This window comes from Gadus morhua, chromosome 13 (assembly GCF_902167405.1).
Source record: "Gadus morhua chromosome 13, gadMor3.0, whole genome shotgun sequence".
In the NCBI taxonomy this organism is placed as follows: Eukaryota; Metazoa; Chordata; class Actinopteri; order Gadiformes; family Gadidae; genus Gadus; species Gadus morhua.
The window spans coordinates 6,893,446-6,915,945 of NC_044060.1; the positions used below are offsets into that span (position 1 = coordinate 6,893,446).

At 44.1% G+C, this 22,500-nt stretch overlaps 1 protein-coding gene across 1 annotated transcript; it reads left to right on the top strand.

The window, feature by feature from the left end:
- Positions 1-92: 92 nt before the first annotated feature.
- Positions 93-8,980, top strand: LOC115557765 (plexin-A2; the record flags this gene model as incomplete). Its single annotated transcript, XM_030375844.1, is given in 8 exon segments — positions 93-252; positions 631-734; positions 2,846-2,942; positions 3,466-3,662; positions 4,865-5,034; positions 6,427-6,639; positions 7,919-8,069; positions 8,598-8,980. Coding segments are annotated over 8 exon segments (1,188 nt in total), but the record flags the coding sequence as incomplete, so codon positions are not given.
- Positions 8,981-22,500: the final 13,520 nt, after the last annotated feature.

The following is a 22,500-nucleotide window of genomic DNA, read 5'->3' on the forward strand; positions in this document are numbered from 1 at the left end:
TCTCTCTCTCTCTCTCTCTCTCTCTCTCTCTCTCTCTCTCTCTCTCTCTCTCTCTCTCATTCCATCTCCAACCTCTCTCTCCCCGACCTCAGACCCTGAGCTGTGTGAACCCAGAGAGTGAGAACAGTCCAGAGATCCCGGTGAAGGTGTTGAACTGTGACAGCCTCACCCAGGTGAAGGAGAAGATCCTGGACGCCATCTATAAGAACATGCCCTACTCCCAGAGGCCCCTGGTTGGGGACATGGACCTAGGTAAACTACACTCCCCAGGGCTGCAGACACATACCCAGTACTATAATTACTATTAGCAGTAGTAGTCATTTCATTTGCATTATTTTTATCCTCGATGTTATTATTATCAATAGCAGTAATTTTTGTTTCTCTCTTTTCTTTTTCTTTTAATAGTCTGAATAGAATAAAATGTGGGTTATCTTTTGAGACCCAAACTCACCTAATACCGGCTCACCGATTGGCTGTTTTCTCCTTATAGTGCACATTTTCTCTCCCACCCGTGTACTTGTATCTACCGCTGCATCATGTGGTATCACAAGCTAGTAACAGATCCAAGATGGCGTGCGATGGTTGTGACAGTTGACTCTGGTTCCCCCCCCCCCCCCCCCCCCCCCCCAGAGTGGCGACAGGGGAGGACGGCCCGCGTGGTCCTCCAAGACGAGGACATCACCACCAAGATCGAGAGCGACTGGAAGAGACTCAACACGCTCATGCACTACCAGGTAGGTCCTCACAGATCAGCTCCGTCATTAAGGATGAGCTCTTTACTGGTCATTGAGAAAAGTTTGGTCCAAAGCGACTTTCAGGGATTTCAGACATCATTAAAGCTGGGGTACGTTACCTTGGAGAAACCTCTAACTATTGCTCTAAATATCAAGCTGAAGAAATCCAACCTCTTTCCTCAAAGCCACTTCCCAAAAAACAGATGACCGGGTCACTAGCTTCAGCAAAAGGTCTGCCTGGCTTTGGTGAAGATGAACGGTGAATGAAATGATTGGAGGGGTTAATTACAGGCCTAAAACAGCCAGAGACACCAGATTATTTTCTCTTTTTTCATCAGCGCATTTGATTTGCTGATTGCTTTCAGGATATAAATAGAATTCCAAAAAAATAAGACGAATAAGAAATCTGCTTCTTTTAAGCAGCAGGTAGGCCATTAGGCATTTGAATGAGACTATATCCTAGACTATATTCTTCCCCCAAACACTATCAAACAGACGCAGGAACTCTCACCAAACTCCTCTATAGATTGTCTGCTTTGATGATTATACCGAACCTGGAAGTCATGAGACACCAGAGTAATGAATTTATCTAAATAAAAAATCCCAATGGAGTGATTGCACTATTATGCACACTTACATTAAAATCCTTGAGTTATGTTATATATAGCTTTGCGAAGGCCAGTGACGCATCTCTTTCCCTCTGTCCGGGCGAGATTAGGGGGCGGGGCTAGAGCCATCCTGACAGCTGTTGCTAAGCAAAGCAAAAGTACTGATGCTCCTCTTGATGATTCACCTTCGGACTCGATCCGTCCCGGGATGAATCGCCTGTGACCTTTTGCGGTGCCTGTGCGTCTTCACCGGTCGAGCTGTGTCTAGACTCTAGACAGACACGTCCTCACATGGCGTCTCTCCGTTGAAGTCTCGTCTCGCAGAGTCAGCTCCTCTCTTGTGACAAGAGGCAGAGCTGTCTTGTTCGCCGGCATCAGACTTCAATCTCCCACTCCTACACCGCGCCAGTTAACTTCCCCTGTCATCACAAGGAGGGAAAAGTATATGCTACAAAGGAGAATCGACGCACGGAAAAATGCGCCCTTTCTTTATCCACTCCTCACCGGTAGCTTTCACATGAGAGAGAATAGTTTCCTTCCGCAGTCTATGGAGAAGAGCAGCAGTTTACTCTTGAACGCAGAAGTTCTCCTGGGTGTGTTAGATCTGTTCCTGAGCTGGGTTGGCGCTGAGTTGGAACAGGGTGATGTGACGTGCTTCACCGTTTATTGAGATAGAGCCGTAGAACGGGGATGGTGCATGCATAGTGGGGGAGGTAAGGGGTTAGGGCGTGTGGCTGCCGGATGAGAGGTTGCGGGTTAAAACTCCAATGTCATCAGTCAGCCTTTGAGCCGTCCTTGAGCAAGATGCCTTCACCCCCATCTGCCTCTCAATGGCATTTGGCTGACCTCAAACCAGTACCAAACGATTCGAAGAAGCATATAATATTTTATTCTAATGAATAGTAAAGTAAAAAGTTTAAATATTTAAGGTTCATTTTAATATTGAACTCCAATAATGAATGCATACAAAGTGTATCTAAGCCGCTGCCATGACCGCTGTTTGTGAAGCCCAGGCAGAAGTGGATTACGTGTAGTCAATCTAACGGCCTATAGGGGGCACCATTCAAAGTCAATGGGGAAAATGTGATTTTACTCTTGTTATACAAAGCAAAAAAAAAGTCTTTATTTCAGAAGGCACTCACAGTCTACTTCATCGCCAACTTATGTGTTTTGAGAGGTCCCATTTGACGTTTTTATTTAATTAAATAGTTATTAAGGATGAATGTTAACGAGTTTTGGCCGTAGAATACTGAGCAGCTGCCATTGAATCCCTACCCTCAATGTGCCACATGCAGATAGTTTCCACCGCTGCTTGTGAAAGTCTCCAGCAATGACTGTGCCCGCAAAATGTACAGCTTCGCAGCGGCCGCGCATAAAACCAACGGGAGACGTCTCTGACACTAAGTCTGTGTTTTGAACAGTCTATGAGTGCATCTATTAATAGGGACTAATCTTATGAATGTGTGTGTTTGTGTGTGCGTGTGTGTGTGTGTGTGATTTTAGGTGTCAGAGCGTTGTGTGGTGGCGTTGGTTCCTAAACAGATGTCCTCCTACAACCTCCCCATCTCTGCCAGCTTCCCACGAAGCATCAGCAAATACGGTCAGTATGTGTGCAGGAGACACCCCTGAGATAAGCTGAGGTACGCCCCCCCCCCTGCAGCCCTGCCTGGGCTCGGCCCGCCTGGCCCGGCTCCATCACAGTGCTTTACTGCTACCAAGCACCAAGTTGGTGTCTTTGAGCGTCCTTTAGAGCGATCTTTAAATACAATTTATGGTATTACTAAAATATATGGCTCTTTACACTCACAGTGTTTAGATCTGTGAGTGCATAGAAAGGATATGTACATTTAAGAGATTCATATTTGGAGATGTTACAATGAAACAGAGATTATTTTAACAAAACAATTACCAATATCATTATTTTTTATTTCAATTTTATAATTCATCCAATGATATCAACAAACATTGAATATCAACAAAAAAATGATCTTGAGCCTTGTTTTAGCAGCTAGCTGTTGTTTGTATTGTCTCAATTGATCAAAGACAACAACAAAAGTTGAATCGTACCATACCATCTCTTCCAACGTTTGACCTTTGGCCCCAACCCCCTCACACCCCACCAGGCGTGGACCCCTTCAGATCGACGCCCACCAGCCCCGACAGCCCCCACTCGCGCGTGCCCATGCTGACCCCCGACATGGAGAGCGGGGTGAAAGTGTGGCACCTGGTGAAGAACCACGACCACGGCGACCAGAAGGAGGGCGAGCGAGGCAGCAAGATGGTGTCGGAGATCTACCTGACCCGCCTGCTGGCCACCAAGGTGAGGGGGTCGCTGTGGGGGGCCGGCGGGGGGGACCTTGGGTAGAGGAGTGTAGCGGCGGTGTAGGGCCGCGGTTCTCAAATAGGGGGTAGGGTTACCCCTAGGGGTACTTTGGAGTACTGCAGGCAATAGAATATTGCCTGCAGTGGTTGGAATGTAAATCTGAAAATACGTCAATGCCGGTGAAGGGGATTCTCTGCTGAAAGATATCTTAGTTTAATTATTGTCTAATTTTCAAAAACACTGGTGTAAGGTTCTGACACTCGCAAGACGTTGAGATGGTCTGGAGGAATCCGAAGCAGTAATGCCGGGATCAGATGACGCATATTCTGCCCGAATTGCATCACACGTGAATCTTTCAGCGTCGCCGTAGATTGATACTTTCGACCGTGGTACGGTCGAAGGCCTGCAATGCGGTTTAGCGGTCCTGACATTAAGACAAGCCTGTTGGACTTTTTCTATTTTAATGAGCAGGCTTTGCTCCGTCTTATTTCAGGAGAGGAGGGGGTTTGAGTTCAATAGATTCAGTTCATGTCCTTCTCTGAGTTTGAAGTGAGGCCATGTCAGTCCATACCGGCGTAGCCCTACTCATTTAGAATTCAGACTCAGGGAAGGAAAGAATGTTTCAGTTCAAGTATCTATAGATTGAAGGTAAATAATTGATTGCCCTTTGAGCACGAACACTGCACCAAAGCAAGACCGTAGTTAACCCGGTCCTAAGTCATTTACTTGGCAGTTTGAAACCCCCTTTACCCCATATTCAACATTTTAACAAAGGTATGCAAAGTTGACCCTGCTTCAACATGGACGATAAATAAGATGATTTAAAATAAAAGCAGAATCAATAGAACATTAAACAGGGCAGGGACGTTCAGTGAAAAGCACAGAGCAGTGTAGGAGCGCACAACAGTATTGATTACAGTTTACATTTATATTTAGGGCATTTAGCAGACACTTTTATCCAAAGCGACTTACAACCAACCATTCATACACCGCTGGAGTTAAACATGAAAGGCGACAGCCAGCTCGTCAGGAGTAGTTTGGGTTAGGTGCCTTGCTCAGTGACACACCTCTACACTTGGCTAGGAGAAGCCGGGGATCGAACTAGCAACCTTCTGGTTACAAGTCAACCCGGTCTACCTCCTGAGCTTAGCCAACTAGTGCTAGTTGGCTAAGTCCTTTTTTGTTGTTTCCTTCTGCAGGGGACGCTGCAGAAGTTTGTGGACGACCTGTTCGAGACCCTGTTCAGCACGACGTGCCGTGGCACGGCCCTGCCGCTCGCCATCAAGTACATGTTTGACTTCCTGGACGAGCAGGCCGACAAACACAACATCCACGACATGGACGTGAGGCACACCTGGAAGAGCAACTGGTGAGCCCTAGCAGTCGGACGTACCTGGGGACGTCATGAAGCTCTGTGTGGGTGAAAGGATCTAGGGCTTTTTGTGTGAAACTGCACACTGCGTTTGAGCACAAAGGGGGGGGGGGGTGGGGGGGGAAGGACAAGAAATATGATTATTTTGATTCTTAACGATAGAAAGTTAATAACAGATGTCGATTTAGAAAAGAAAATGTACACGCCACGTAATTAGAACCTTAGTAGGCAGATGGCATATTTCTAACGTCTTCGTGAGGTCTGCATTAAACCGGAGGGGAGAAGGTTACAGCATTTCAGAGCAGGGGGGGTAGAGGGGTAGAGCTTCGCCTTGGATCCGTCAAAAACCAAAGGTAACTGTCTGTGTGCTATGAGGTTGAGTGGACAATAGAGGAATGTAGCTCGACTGTATATTTCTCCTTTTAACGCCAGCGCAGACATGTGTCATAACCGTCTAATACATAAATTCTTTGCCACAAAGATATGAGAATTAGATAATAAACGATTCAAAATAAATCGTGTGGTATTGAAGTAACTCGATTATAAAGTAGACCCATTTGGACATAATAGAGCTAATCTTTCATTTAGTGGGAACTTCAATTCAATTAAAAGTATCTACAGATTGTGATATCATAAATTTCTCTGACCTATGAACTGATTCCACGCCGAGACAAAACAAAGGCAATGAGCCGTGCTCTGGCTTAGCGGGATAGGCTAAGATGAATATAAAGGAAGCCTCATAAAAACACACTCAGACTACAAAGGCTCATGTTCTCTTTGCTCCCGATGTATTAAAAAGTACATGTGCCTTGAGTGTGTTTTTATTAATTTTGTTTTGTTCAATCGTGTTTCTCTGGTGGGTTCAATCGTGTTTGACCCTAAGGCCTCGGTTGGGCTGCCAACGGCTTTCGTGTTCAAAGTGAACAAAGGATTAGGTTACTCTGAAAAATGTAATTTAGGTTTTTCTTTTAAGAACACGACGGTTTGGTTGCAAAAATAATCGTTTTCGCTTTCTTCCACTTGCTGTTCTTCATCTCCATCTCTCTGTCTCTCTGTCTCTCTCTCTCTCTCTCTCTCTCTCTCTCTCTCTCTCTCTCTCTCTCTCTCTCTCTCTCTCTCTCTCTCTCTCTCTCTCTCTCTCTCTCTCTCTCTCTCTGTCTCTCTCCCCGTCTCCCCCTTCTCCCCGATCTGTCTTTCTCTTTCTCTTTCATTCTCTCTCTCCCCTAATCCCATCTCTGTCTCTGTCATTTTCTCTCTCTCTCCCCCACTCCATCTCTCTCTCCCCCTCTCTCTCTCTCTCTCTCTCTCTCTCTCTCTCTCTCTCTCTCTCTCTCTCTCTCTCTCTCTCTCTCTCTCTCTCTCACTCTCTCTCTCTCTCCCCCACCACAGTCTCCCTCTGCGGTTCTGGGTGAACGTGATCAAGAACCCCCAGTTCGTGTTTGACATCCACAAGAGCAGCATCACGGACGCCTGCCTCTCGGTGGTGGCCCAGACCTTCATGGACTCCTGCTCCACCTCTGAGCACCGCCTGGGCAAGGACTCGCCCTCCACCAAGCTGCTCTACGCCAAGGACATCCCCCACTACAAGAACTGGGTGGAGCGGTGAGAGAGGGACGGGGAGGGAGGGAGGGAGAGAGAGAGAGAGAGGGAGAGAGGGAGAGAGAGAGAGAGAGAGAGAGAGAGAGAGAGAGAGAGAGAGAGAGAGAGAGAGAGAGAGGGGGGGGGAGAGGGGGGGAGAGAGGGGGGGTGAGAGGGAGAGGGAGGGAGGGAGAGAGAGAGACTTCTGTTATTCTCGTTAACTTTATTCTCTTTATTGGGTGTGTGAAAAAGTTTTTGTGGTTATGGGGTCTTTGTTCTCTGTATTTGGTTTGCATGTTTGTGTGCGTTATGTGTTTCTATGTGTGTGTCAACTTTTTTGTCACCTTTGTTTGTGTCTGGTGTGTGTGTGTGTGTGTGTGTGTGTGTGTGTGTGTGTGTGTGTGTGTGTGTGTGTGTGTGTGTGTGTGTGTGTGTGTGTGTGTGTGTGTTTTGTATGTGTCAAAGTTTTTGTCACCTGTGTGTGTGTGTGTGGCTGTGAACTGCCTTCCTTTCACCAAGTGCCTTTGTGGTTCAGAGACATTGGGTTTGTAGGTCAGAGACTAAGGTGGCTCTGTGTTGAATGTCAACTGTTTTCATCATTTGGTTTGAATGAATGCGATGGGTAGAGTGTGTGAGGTTGCACACAAGAAAAACATCCAAACAGAATCATAACAAAATCCCTTTGAAAAAGGTCACTTGATGTGTTTGCCTGCATGTGAGTTGAGTTGAGTCATATATTATGCACTATAATGTGTTTTATAAAACTCAACTATGCAACACAGACTAATGCAATGCTGACCTACAGTATATACATCTGAGTGTGTGTGTGTGTGACGCTGACATCACTACTTTTTTAAATGTGTGTTATTGTGTTTGAAGGCACTATGGGGACATCGTCACCAACCTTTACACACAGTGTATATAACATGTGTAATGTTATCGTAGGCACTATGGGGAAATTGTTACCATACCTTTACACACAGTGTATATAACGTGTAATGCTGTTGTGTTCATCGGCCCTATGGGGTGGTCCTTACCTCCCTTTACACACAGTGTGTATAACATGTGTAATGCTGTTGTGTTCATAGGCCCTATGGGGTGGTCCTTACCTCCCTTTACACACAGTGTGTATAACATGTGTAATGCTGTTGTGTTCATAGGCCCTATGGGGTGGTCGTTACCTCCCTTTACACACAGTGTGTATAACACGTGTAATGCTGTTGTGTTCATCGGCCCTATGGGGTGGTCGTTACCTCCCTTTACACACAGTGTGTATAACATGCGTTGTGTTACCGTCACCCAGCTACTACGCGGACATCAGCCGGCTGCCGGCCATCAGCGACCAGGACATGAACGCCTACCTGGCGGAGCAGGCGCGCCTCCACTCCCAGGAGTTCAACGTGCTCAGCGCCCTCCACGAGATCTACGCCTACATCAGCAAGTACAGCCAGGAGGTGAGCTCAGCGGCTCACCCCCCCCCACTCAGCGGGGGTCACAGGGGGGCCGGTCCATTGATGCTGCTGCTGCTGCTGTACAGTGTCATCGGCAGCAGATGATTCAGGAGGTGTTCTGCAGGCGCTGCCGTCATGCCTGGCTGTACGCGATGCCGTGGCGTTGACTCAGAGCGTGGCGGCGTGTAGCAGAGCGTAGCGTGATGTAGTTGTGCATGGCATAGCGTAGCGGATTGTATCCGCAGCAAAAAGGTGAATGGGGAAAAAAGGCGTGTGTTTCTGCAGCATTACAGTTAACACATAATGAAGACAGAGGGTTAATGTATAGAAATGATTAACGATTATGAAATGATGAATATTGATAATTACCTGAATGTTTGTATCATGTATTGTGTATCATGTAAGTGTCCTGATTTTAAAGCTTCTTTGCTGATGTCTGTGTGTGGATGTGTGTGTGTGTGTGTGTGTGTGTGTGTGTGTGTGTGTGTGTGTGTGTGTGTGTGCGTGTGCGTGTGCGTGTGCGTGTTTTAGATCACGGAAGCATTGGAGCAGGATGAACAGGCCCAGAAGCAGAAGTTGGCATACAAGTTGGAACAGATCATCATTGCTATGTCTTCGGAGAGCTGAGACACAAACAAACACAAACACACACACACACACACGGTAATGTGTGCAAAGACAATGTAAAGACTCTATGGACCTAATACTACGCCCACAAACACACATCCATACAACACAACGACACACACTCCCAGAGAATATACAACTACACACAAACACTATACTGACGTGCAGGTCGACCGCACACACTAAACCACACGCACACTGTCATCGTATCGTTTTTTTTGCAACTTTATTGAACAACCTGCATCGGGCGGATGTCCAACCCCCGACGTCTGCACTGCTTCTTTGGGGGTCAGGGTGGGGCGGGAGGGACGGGGTTGGGGGGGTTCGGGGGGGTCTTAACGGAACACTACCACGGAGCGATGAGGAAGACCCGGGCCGATCCAGAGGACCAGCCCTCCCCTCTCCCTCCTCCTCTTCCTCCTCCTCTTCCTCCCAGTGCAGATGAATGTTAGCGGTGCGTTGGTCCTGATGGCGTTCCAGTGCGTATCACAGACTTGTTTACGGAGGTACAACGGCACTGGGATCAGAGCGGAGCGTGCCATATCAAAGGATGCAAAGCCCTTTTTCTTTCCCCTTCTCTGCGTAGCCTTTGGAAAAAAAGACTTCTAACACACACGCTCGACCACGCTTTCGGATAAACTCCACTCCAGGATCAGAGCGGGCCGAGCCGACTGCGCGTGTCTCTGAACCCAAAAGCCCCGCCAAATGACCCACCAAGTAAAATATTTACAGACGGTATTTATAGGACTTATATCCGACATGACCCGCGATGCCACGAGCGTGGCTCCGCAGCCCCGGAGTTCAGGCCTTGTTAGCGCTAGTCATGGTGTCTGTCCTCCTTTCTGCTCTACTGAATCATCTGCCTCTGATTACTTTCTCCTTGTTTACCCTCCGACGGAGACACAGTGACACGGAAGGGGCCGGCCGTTTAGCAGACGCTCCTCTTCATTCATCCTGCTAGTGTACGGGGCCTCTCGGTCGACGCTGACCTTTTGGTAAAATTAAGGCGACGCATTCGGAACACGTTCTGACTTCGCCCTTGATGTTTTTTTTTTTCCATGAATTGTATTTAACGAGAAAAAAAAACTGTCGGAAGGTCACTTTAAGAGTCGGCTCCGCTAATAGCGATCTGCCTTACAACAGATGCTCCGGTATATTTATTTATTTGTCGGTTGGGTGAAGATTTAGCGTTGTTGAATATAATCTGCTACAGAGATTACGCTGACGGCAAATCCAAAATACTATTTGTTCACTATTCACTGATGGGTACAATGTCCTCATTTAGTACAACACACGCACACAAAAACACACACACACACACACACTGAAACAACCCTTCGTTTGTAGTCCCCTAATGCCTTATGCGATACGTCTCATGGTTTATTTATGCTGAATGCTCTCCCCCCCCCCCCTCCCAATACTAATAATTGTAAATGGTTTTCGTTTGTTTCTAAGAAAAAAAGAATCCTACTTGTGGATGGTACATTTTGTACAAATGTAACTTACAGACGGCCGCCTCTGACTTCCTGAAGATAGGAAGTGAAGGCCGATGAAGAGGAGAAGAATATCAGGCGTTCAACAACCCTTTATTACTCAGACCTTCCACCGGGACCTCCTCTTCCTCCTCCTCCTCCTCTTCCTCCACCTCAGAGTGATCCTCATGTCCTTCCACTCATCAGTCTTTGTTTACGTTGAGGGCGATACTTGAAACGCACCGAGTGTGTACAACGCGCTCCGCAACACCGGAGCCCCGCCTCCCACGAGGATGCAGAGCCGCGATAGGCCGGATCAAAGCCGGGGGCCCCGAGAGCCCGTATAGGGCCGGTACTCGGGAGAGAGGACACTTGTAGTTCGTACACACAGAGTGTAGGTTGTTTGTCTCTTGTTTATTTTTTTGTATCTGCATTTGAGTGTCATCACAAAAAGAGTTCTTCACTCGTGGTCGCCTCCTGTCCGCTTCCTCTGACAGGTTGAACCAAATTGTTATTTCTGCATCGGTCTCCACGTCCAATGGTGCATTTATATTTTTTCTGCCTTTCTTTTGAAAAAGTCGTGTCTCCCCCCCCTTGCTGCTGTATTTATTGAGTGCCATATCCAAACGTAAAAAAATATTATCATTAGGATTGAGCGTTGGCGCTGGAGTTTCTTTCTCCAGTCAATTCCCCGGCTTTTTTGACGTTTGCACGGTTCGTCTGTGATTCATTCGCTTCAGGACATGTTATGTGTTGTCTTTCCTTTTTTTTTATCTACATAAAGGTCACTTTGAGCATACAATTGGCGTGTTTCCCAACACAAAAGCGGGAGCGCCACTGTCTGTCTATCTTCTACCATGTCAGTATTAAAGGGATCGTTCTCCCTTAAGGACCTCCTTTCATGTCCATAAAGAAGTGAAGTCAAAAAAAAGAGTGTATTTCCCGTAGGCGTGAAGCCCGGCAGCTAGAGCCCTTCACGCCGTTCCATGTGTGTTTTGATGATGTGATCATTTATATTTATGTGTTTGTGTGCAATAATCCGTCGATTCAAGTCTCTTAATCCCTTTTTTTAAGACGATATAGCGTTGTAAAATATTGTACATACAAAACACTCCTATTTTGCAAGCAAATGGTTCACTTTGTACTGTTGTTATACATTAAAATGCTCAGCTGAAGGAAGTCCCGTGTGGGGTCTTAATGAAATCCTAGGTATGATTGTTCATGTTTTTCATGTATTTGTATTTTGTGCAATGGCATTGATTTATGTATTGTTAATAGATTAGCAACCGCACATAGCCTATAATATGCCTACAAAGGCTTCCCTGATTGAAAACATTTTTATATTCCAAGAAGCATTGATGTAAGATGGACCACATCTTGTCCTCAGATCTCAACTTAAACGCATCTCCATCAAAATAAAGAATGAATCTCCCTTAAACATATCACCATCAAAATAAAGAAAAACCTCCCTCAAACATATGCCATCAAATAAAGAAAGGATCTCCCTTAAACATATCGCCATCAAATAGAACAAAAATCTCACTTGCACATATCGCCATCAAATAAAGAAACCGAATCATTGACTTAATACTATTGTATTTAATGGGAGCTGTTGGCGCCATGTTCATCATGGTCTGCCTTCGGCTGAATGACCACAGGCGTTGCTTTAATACCAAAAACGAATTAGCCAAAGCACTCATGGCTCATAACTCATGGCCACCCTGTTTCCAGCTACGTCTTCTATCTGATCCAGCTAATGAATAGATGGAGCCATCCGTCAGACTGCCTTAGCATCGTCATGCACACTTTGCATTACAATCAGTCCCTGGCCAGTTAGCATGCCGCCGCCGCTGTCGGCTCTAACCCCGGGAGGATCTGGGAGATGGCAGCCGATGTCAGAGATCTCGTAAAGATGGGAGATAACTTGACCTTTGAGCCATGGCAGCGTCCCCTCATTGATTTCAGTCGTGTATCTGTGGTGTCATCTCCCCAACCTGGAGACACAATTTAGGCTAAACGCAGACAGATGACCAAAAGACGTTTTCAAATTAGCTTTAAAGCGAATTGAGATATCCATCATTTCATTAAAGAAATGACACCGGCTCTTGTAAAATGATCGATTGTGGAACATTTATCTAGATTGTGGCCCTTCAAAAGGATTGAGGCTAATTTGAAATCTTTTAATATTAAGATATATGATCTGTATCCAGGTTTGTACAGGTTTCTGTGTACAGGTTATTGTTTTTTGTTGTCAGGGAAATTGTTTTTAATAATACTGATTTATATCAACAGTGCACACAAACAAACAAAATCCACCCACACACAAAACCACCCACACACATACACAAACAAACACACACCACACACACACACACACACACACACACACACACACACACACACACACACACACACATACCATCAGCTATATCATATATCAAATGCATTATTCACATGTTAATTTGATTTAACAGGGCGAAATGGGAAGCGGGATTCAATAATTTACAGTTGCATGCTACGCCTACACAATTAAAAAATAAAAACAAATGACTAAATCTTGAATGGATTTGGCCGGTAATAGTATCTGGTGTCAGAGAGAATACGAGCTTCTCCAGACGAGCCGTAACAGTATTTGGCATGTAAGATGAACACATAAGGGCTCCAAAGTACTTGGCTATATACAGACAGTGTACATAATTTATACTCTCCCCGTAGGGCCATGGGCAAGTGGAGAGGACGGGGGGGGGGGAGAGAGGTGGAGGCGTGGTAGGGGGCTGGGAGGTGGAGAAGAGGATGGGAGTGGGAGGTGGAGAAGTGGATAAGCACCAAGGATTTCCTTCCGGAAGCTGTCAGCTGGATTCCCCGTTGCCATCATTGTGTGTACAGGGCTCTTCTGTATACCTGGCAACCGCCTCTCTCCTCATCCTCCTCAAACTCCCCTCTCCCTCCCTCTCCTCCACTCTCCCTCCCTCTCCTCCACTCTCCCTCCCTCTCCTCCACTGTCTTCTCCTCAGGTCTCCTCCCCTCGCCCTCCCTCTCCTCCCCTCTCCCTCCCTCTCCTCCACTCTCCCTCCCTCTCCTCCACTGTCTTCTCCTCAGGTCTCCTCCCCTCTCCCTACTCTCCTCTCCCTCTCCTCCGCTGTCTTCACCCCTCCTCAGCCTCCACTCCCTGCTCTCCTTCTCTCTGCCGCCTCCCCTCAGTACGCCCCCCCTCCCCTCATGCTCCTCTCCCTCTCCTCTCTCGTCTCATCTCCTGCTCTCTCCTCCTCTCCTCCTTCACTCGTCAGAATGGCTGAACTCAGCACAATGAGGTCTTCTTGGCCATCACTCAGTCACACACGGACGCACGCACACATATAAACACAGGCAAGCACACACACACACACACACACGCACACACACACACACACACACACACACACACACACACACGCACACACAAGCACTCAAACTAGGCTTTAACTGGACGGATTCAAGACATATTGTAGTTGTTAGCTTCTCCATCCTGTCCTGAACCTGTATGTAGGTGTGTAAGTGCCCACATACAACTTCAAAAGACAATACTCTCATTTGGATTAGTAGTCAGTAAACATAGCTACTCAAATATAGCCTAGACTCTAGATACTAGGGATATATATATATATTAATTAATAATAATACAATTGTTATTTCATATTTCACTTTGTTCAATGGAAATATACCCGCTAAAAGTTGGAATAAATAGTAAATTGATTCTCGGCTGTCAGTCTGGTAAATGAACTGGTCGGAAACCATAGGTCAAACCCCTCTTCCTCCACTAGAGGGCAGCATTGACTGTAACATGTTTTAATCAGACTTTATTATTAAACCCGCAGCGTCGACCATTTGTTAGGCTACCCATGATGCATCCTTAACGTACATAATTTATCATACTACATACATAATCGCAGGAAAGTCACTGGATCACTGGATCGATAGATATAAAGGTAAGGTGGAGCGATATGGCCGGCGCACTGTGGGCTGCTACAGCGATACGGTGGCGCCATCTCTTGGCCGCGGTGGTTTTCAAAGGAGCTCTAGCGACAAAGACGCTATTCACTCCCGCGTCCCGCCGTGTTTGTTAGGACGTGTTCCCCCGGGGCATGTTTCTGTTTGTCTGCCTGGAGTGGGAGTTAGAGACAAAGGGCTCGGTAGAGTAGTATAGGGCTGGTATATGTCAGCATTAAAACTTAAATTTCCGTTTAAGTGTGGGTGCAATGTTGTGGAGGCAATGTTTTAGACATAAATGATGACGCAATATTGCCAAAAGAGGCCCTGTGGGTGATGAGACATTAAAATGATCACCGGCGTTTTGTGGGAAATGTGCCGTAGGAGGAGGGCCGCTTGGATATAATATCAATCAAAGCGGTGCGTTTGAACTTTTTACTTTCTTTCCCAAAAGGAGCGGCTCCATCCATCAGCCCTGTCCGCCTCCTCCTCCTCCTGCTGGGCCACTATATCGAGCCGAGTCCCGACCCAGCGCTCAGGAAACGACCCGAGCCATTACTGCTCTGCCCGGGGAAAAACGGTCAACGATGCGGCTCCGTTTTAAATCAAATCCATCCCTCCTCCAGCGCTCTCCCAGACCGGGTTCTCGAGAATGGTCCAGCTGCAGGCTTGGGCGTTTCCGTCATGACACAAGAACGCCCTTTAGGTCTTCCTGGTAGCGTTTCATCGACCAATCACGAGGTGTTTCGGTATTACCGGTCAATGACCGGAAAGAAAGGGAGGACCGACTATTCTAAATGTCCCAGGTCAGAATGACCAGTGGCGACTGGTCATTAGGGGCAAGTCGCCACTCTTACAAGAAAAAAAAAAATATGAAAATGAAAATGAAAAAAAAAGAAATTTAAAAAATAGAATATATATATATATTTTTTTTTAAATAATCTCCCCAGAAAGAACTATAAAATAATGAGTAAGGCGCTTTTATTTAATTTTTAGTCGACCCTGGCTTGCTTCTTCCGGCTGAGTTCGTCTGGAGGGGCAAGAGGGGCTCTAGCCCCACCAGCCCAATGCAATGTGTATTGGACTTGAAACATTGAAATACGCATGCTCAGAGTGTTTCTCTGTTGAAGTGGACGGAGATTATTTTATTTACTGGTGGGGCTAGCCCGATATGTCCATGGTGTGGACTTGGGACCGTTAAAGGCCCACTATGCAACTTTGGGCATTTCTTGGCTGTTTTCTTGGTTTTGGCACGCACATTTCTCTACACAGCGCCCCCTAAAGCTTCGTAGTAGATATTTCACAACACTGTCGTAACAACTCGTTGACGTCCCTTCCCCATGCTCTTCTACGCGAGCCATGTGCATTTGTTTTCAGAGAAGCCGGCGAATGCGCGGAGCCATGTCCGAAATAGATGTTCATAAAGTGTAGGCAAGGTTATACATTTTTAAAATGGTGTATTTGCATTGCAATAAACATAAATCCATATTTTTTTATCGTTGACGGGGAGAATTTATACCCTAGGTTATAATTATTTTATCTTAGGTTGAACAGAACAATCAGTGTAAGAGGTTTGGCCAACATAATAATCGAAATAAACAAGAACCTGGATTCGGGGATTCAGTCTGTATCTGGGGGACGAGACATACGAACAGCAAAACACCCATGGAAACAAAGGTGTTGATATGGTTGCAACCAAGCAAGCTAGAAACAAACAGGGCTCACAACAAAACGGTCGAGAAAACAATTTTTACAGGGCTCAAAAAAATGGTTGAGCAAACACATGTGTACAGAGACTATCAGAATCAAGAATATTACGCAGACAAAGTTCACCCAAGGGTACTTTCAATTTCAAAAGCAACACGGCCGAGTCGGCGTCTGATTTGCAGTCTTCTTTTTCTTTCAGTTCACGCTATTCCTGAAAAGCTTGCCCAACGTTTACTCGTGTCTGGCCTCTCTGTCGGTCTGTCTCCCTTTTCTCTTCTTCTGTTCCTCCGACATTGGGTTTCTCTGTCTCTTTTTAGTCGGCTGATCTATGATGAATATAACCATCCATTAGTTACTTGTGTTTATATCGAGCCGGTTCCGTGTTTGTGGGTCTGTGCCGTAAAGCAATTCGTTACTGTAGTGACCATAGTAGTGACCCTTGCACAGAAGCATACGGCCGACATCTTTCTTTTTTCTGGGTGGAAATAGTAACATAGTTACGCAATTAAATGCGTTTATGGAAACATTTTTAGCGAGAAATGTGCATATTACTTTCAGAATGTTCGCTCGGTGAATGTGAAGGATGTTTGGTTTGATAGTTATGACGAAGAGTGAACGCTCCGTTCACTTGCATGGACAGAGTCTCTGGCTGCTAAGCAACCTCAACGTCTTGGCGGACTATTTCTCTGCTGATCAACACTACGAATGCTGGAAACACACCAGACACACCATGTGAAGTTATTTAACCCGATTATCGTTATTTATGAGTCCTTAGCCCAAGTGAAGGAGTTCAAGTACCTCGGGGTCTTGTTCGCGAGTGAGGGTACTATGGAGCGTGAGATTGGCCGGAGAATCAGAGCAGCGGGGGCGGTATTGCGTTCGCTTTACCGCACCGTTGTTACGAAAAGAGAGCTGAGCCGCAAGGCAAAGCTCTCGATCTACCGGTCGATCTTCGTTCCTATCCTCACCTATGGTCATGAGGGTTGGGTGATGACCGAAAGGATGAGATCGAGGGTAAAAGCGGCCGAGATGAGTTTTCTCAGAAGGGTGGCTGGCGTCTCGGGATAGGGTGAGAAACTCAGTAATCCGTGAGGAACTCGGATTAGAGCCGCTGCTCCTTTACTTAGAAAGGAGTCAGCTGAGGTGGTTCGGGCATCTGGCAAGGATGCCTACTGGGCGCCTCCCTTTGGAGGTGTTTCAGGCACGTCCATTGGGGAGGAGACCTCGGGGAAGACCCAGGACTAGGTGGAGAGATTATATCTCAACACTGGCCTGGGAACGCCTCGGGATCCCCCCGTCAGAGCTGGTCAATGTGGCCCGGGAAAGGGAAGTCTGGAGCCCCCTGCTTGAGCTGCTCCCCCCGCGACCCGACCCCGGATAAACGGATGACGATGAGATGAGATCGTTATTTATATCCGAGATTATTTAATCTAACCCGATCTAAACTCTATCATGCACCCAAACACGGCGGCGTTTGGGTTTCCTACCTCGGACAACAATTGCCTCGCAACTGGCTGTTTATATCTAGCCGGTGCCATGTTTGGGGGTGTGTCTGTGCCGTAAAGCATTTTCGAAACTACAATCTGACTACATTTTCGAGGATACTTCCGCTGCGTCACATCCGGATTGTGTCGGTCCGAACAGATCAAGTTGCATATGCGCTTTTTCACTGGAGAGGCGACATGGGTAAATGACACACCCACCAATCAACCCAGAAATGGATGCAGAACCATCAGCATAACTCTCAACCTGCATACTTAATGTAATTTTGGCTAAAAAAGTTGCATAGTGGGCCTTTAAATATCCCAGGATGCATTTCGCATTTCGCATTTCGCATTCCTGTTTTAAAATATCAGCGTGTAAGCTATAAAATAGGCTATATAGGAACATTTAAAAGTATAACAAAGATGGAGGCCTATTCAACATATTTGCATACTATTATTTTTAAATGAAAGAGGGGTTTTGTTTTATATAATTTGTTTATTATATAAGTCGCTGATGGAGGAAACCCATCGCAACGGAAAACCCGGTCGGATCCATCTGAATGTAACACAACAGTGTTAACCCTTATATTTTATTTGACAAGGACACTTTTTTTTTTTTATTGAATATGTTATTTTTCGTGACGACCAATAAAATACGACAGTGTTACCCCTTATATTTTATTTGACAAGGACACTTTTTTTTTTTTTTTATGTTTTTTTTCATGACGACCAATAAAAAACGACTGTGTTACCCCTTATGTTTTTTTCATGACGACCAATAAAAAACAAAAGTGTTACTCCGTGTGTTTTTTTATCGACGACCAATAAAAAACAACAGTGTGACCCCTTATGTTTTTTTTCATGACGACCAATGAAAAACGACAGTGTCACCCCTCATGTTTCATTCGGTAAAAAGCGACAGTGTTACCCCCTATGTTTTATTCGATACATTTCGACAGTGTTACCTCTTATGGGTTTTTCATGACAACAGATAAAAAACGACAGTGTTACCCTTTACGTTTCATTTGATAAAAACGACACTGTTACCCATTATGTTTTTTTCCATGATGACTGATGAAAAACAACAAGGTTACCCCTTATATTTTTTTTCATGACGACCAATAAAAAACAACAGTGTTACCCCTTATGTTTATTTCATGACGGCCGATAAAAAACGACAGTTACCCCTCATGTTTTTTCCATGTTGACCAATAAAGTACGACAGTGGTACCCCTGTCAACGTTTTTGCGGGGATCCGAACCTGAGCTGTTCAGAGTATTAACCTCCAAACGTATCAATGCACCATCAAGACACCGAAAAAGTCAACACAATGGTTATACTTGACTTTACGTTTCATTTGATAAAAACGACGGTGTTACCCCTTTTGTTTTTTTTCATGATGACCAATAAAAAACAACATTGTTACCTCTTATGTTTTTTTTCATGACGACCGATAAAAAACAACAGTGTCACCCCTCATGTTTCATTTGATAAAAACGACAGTGTTACCCCCTATGTTTTATTCGATACATTTCGCCAGTGTTACCTCTTATGGGTTTTTCATAACAGATAAAAAACGACAGTGTTACCCTTTACGTTTCATTTGATAAAAACAACAGTGTTACCCCTTATGTTTTTTTTCATGACGACCAATAAAAAACAACAGGGTTACCCCTTATATTTTATTTGACAAGAACAATTTTTTTTTTTTTTTAATGTTATTTTTCCATGACGACCAATAAATAACAACATTGTAACCCCTATCGACGTTTTTGCGGGGATCCGAACCTGAGCTATTTAGAGTATTAACCTCCAAACTTATCAATGCACCATCAAGACACCGAAAAAATTCAACACAATGGTTATACTTGACTTTACGTTTCATTTGATGAAAACGACAGTGTTACCCCTTATGTTTTTTTTCATGACGACCGATAAAAAACTACAGTTGCCCCTTATGTTTTTTTTCATGACGACCAATAAAAAACATCACCCCTCATGTTTCATTTGATAAAAACGACAGTGTTACCCCCTATGTTTTATTCGATACATTTCGCCAGTGTTACCTCTTATGGGTTTTTCATGGCAACAGATAAAAAACGACAGTGTTACCCTTTACGTTTCATTTGATAAAAACAACAGCGTTACCCCTTATGTTTTTTTTCATTTTTTTCAAAATACGACAGTGGTACCCCTGTCGACGTTTTTGCGGGGATCCGAACCTGAGCTGTTCAGAGTATTAACCTCCGAACTTATCAATGCACCATCAAGACACCGAAAATAGTCAACACAATGGTTATACTTGACTTTACGTTTTATGTGATAAATATCGACAGTGTTACCCCTTATGTTTATTTCATGACGGCCGATAAAAAACGACAGAGTTACCCCCCATGTTTTTTCCATGTTGACCAATAAAATACCACAGTGGTACCCCTGTCGATGTTTTTGCGGGGATCCGAACCTGAGCTGTTCAGAGTATTAACCTCCGAACTTATCAATGCACCATCAAGACAACGGAAATAGGCAACACAATGGTTATACTTGACTTTACGTTTCATTTGATAAAAACGACAGTGTTACCCCTTATGTTTTTTTTCATGACGACCAATAAAAAACAACAGTGTTACCCCTTATGTTTTTTTTCATGACGACCGATAAAAAACTACAGTTACCCCTTATGTTTTTTTTCATGACGACCAATAAAAAACAACAGTGTCACCCCTCATGTTTCATTTGATAAAAACGACAGTGTTACCCCCTATGTTTTATTCGATACGTTTCGACAGTGTTAACTCTTATGGGTTTTTCATGACAACAGATAGAAAAACGACAGTGTTACCCTTTACGTTTCATTTGATAAAAACGACAGTGTTACCCCTTATGTTTTTTTTCATGACGACCAATAAAAAACAACAGTGTTACCCCCTATGTTTTATGTGATAAATATCGAGAGTGTTACCCCTTATGTTTATTTCATGACGGCCGATAAAAAACGACAGAGTTACCCCTCATGTTTTTTCCATGTTGACCAATAAAATACGACAGTGGTACCCCTGTCAAAGTTTTTGCGGGGATCCGAACCTGAGCTGTTCAGAGTATTAACCTCCGAACTTATCAATGCACCATCAAGACACCGAAAAAACACAACACAATGGTTATACTTGACTTTACGTTTCATTTGATAAAAACGACAGTGCTACCCCTTATGTTTTTTTTCATGACGACCAATAAAAAACGACAGTGTTAGCCCTTGTGGTTTTTTTCATGACGACCAAAGAAAAACAACAGTGTTACCCCTTATGTTTTTTTTCATGACGACCAATAAAAAACGACTTATATTATATTTGACAAAGACAACAGTGTTACCCCTTATGTTTTTTTTCATAAAGACCAATAAAAAACAACAGTGAAACAGAGAAATCTTTCACAAATGAAAACAATTTGAACTGTTTATTTTTTCATAAATTTATAAACAGTTTGGTGTACAACTTTTACATGTGACAAGATTGAAGGTAATAACAAAATTGCAATTTTTCCCTCATGTTTTTTTTCATGACGACCAATAAAAAACGTCAGTGTTACCCCTTGTGATTTTTTTCATGACGACCAAAGAAAAACAACAGTGTTACCCCCTATGTTTTTTTTCAAGACGACCAATAAAAAACAGCAGTCTTACCCCTCATGATTTTTTTCATGACGACCAATAAAAAACAACAGTGTTACCCCTTTTGTTTTTTTTCATGACGACCAAAGAAAAACAACAGTGTTACCCCTTATGTTTTTTTTCATGACGACCGATAAAAAACGACAGTGTTACCCCTTGTGGTTTTTTTCATGACGACCAAAGAAAAACAACAGTGTTACCCCTTATGTTTTTTTTCATGACGACCAATAAAAAACGACTTATATTATATTTGACAAAGACAACAGTGTTACCCCTTATGTTTTTTTTCATGACGACCAATAAAAAACAACAGTGTTACCCCTTATGTTTTTTTTCATGACGACCAATAAAAAACGACAGTGTTACCCCTTGTGATTTTTTTCATGACGACCAAAGAAAAACAACAGTGTTACCCCCTATGTTTTTTTTCAAGACGACCAATAAAAAACAGCAGCCTTACCCCTTATGTTTTTTTTCATGACGACCAATAAAAAACAACAGTGTTACCCCTTTTGTTTTTTTTCATGACGACCAAAGAAAAACAACAGTGTTACCCCTTATGTTTTTCTTCATAACGACCAATAAAAAACAACAGTGTTACCCCTTGTGTTTTTTTTCATGACGACCAATCAAAAACAACAGTGTTACCCCTTATGGTTTTTTTCATGACGACCAAAGAAAAACAACAGTGTTACCCCTTATGTTTTTTTTCATAAAGACCAATCAAAAACAACAGTGTTACCCCTTATGTTTTTTTTCATGACGACCAATATAAAACGACAGTGTTACCCCTTGTGATTTTTTTCATGACGACCAAAGAAAAACAACAGTGTTACCCCTTATGTTTTTTTTCAAGACGACCAATAAAAAACAGCAGTCCTACCCCTTATGTTTTTTCTCATGACAACCAATAAAAAACGACAGTGCTACCCTTTACGTTTCCTTTGATAAAAACAACAGTGTTACCCCTTATGTTTTTCTTCATAACGACCAATAAAAAACAACAGTGTTACCCCTTGTGTTTTTTCTCATGACGACCAATAAAAAACGACAGTGTTACCCCTTGTGATTTTTTTCATGACGACCAAAGAAAAACAACAGTGTTACCCCTTATGTTTTTTTTCATGACGACCAATAAAAAACGACAGTGTTACCCCTTGTGGTTTTTTTCATGACGACCAAAGAAAAACAACAGTGTTACCCCTTATGTTTCTTTTCATGACGACCAATAAAAAACGACAGTGTTACCCCTTGTGGTTTTTTTCATGACGACCAAAGAAAAACAACAGTGTTACCCCTTATGTTTCTTTTCATGACGACCCATAAAAAACAACAGTGTCATAGATCGCTACCTAGCAGAGAGTTGTAAGCACTTTCCACCCTTTTCAGTGGAGGAATTGGACTCTCCAAGCAATGTTAACAACAAAATGTAATCTGAGGTGGTGTGTTACTTCCTGTTTTCCTTTTCGCTGAGATAGTTTTTGTAGTAAAAATTGGAGAAGAGGACGATA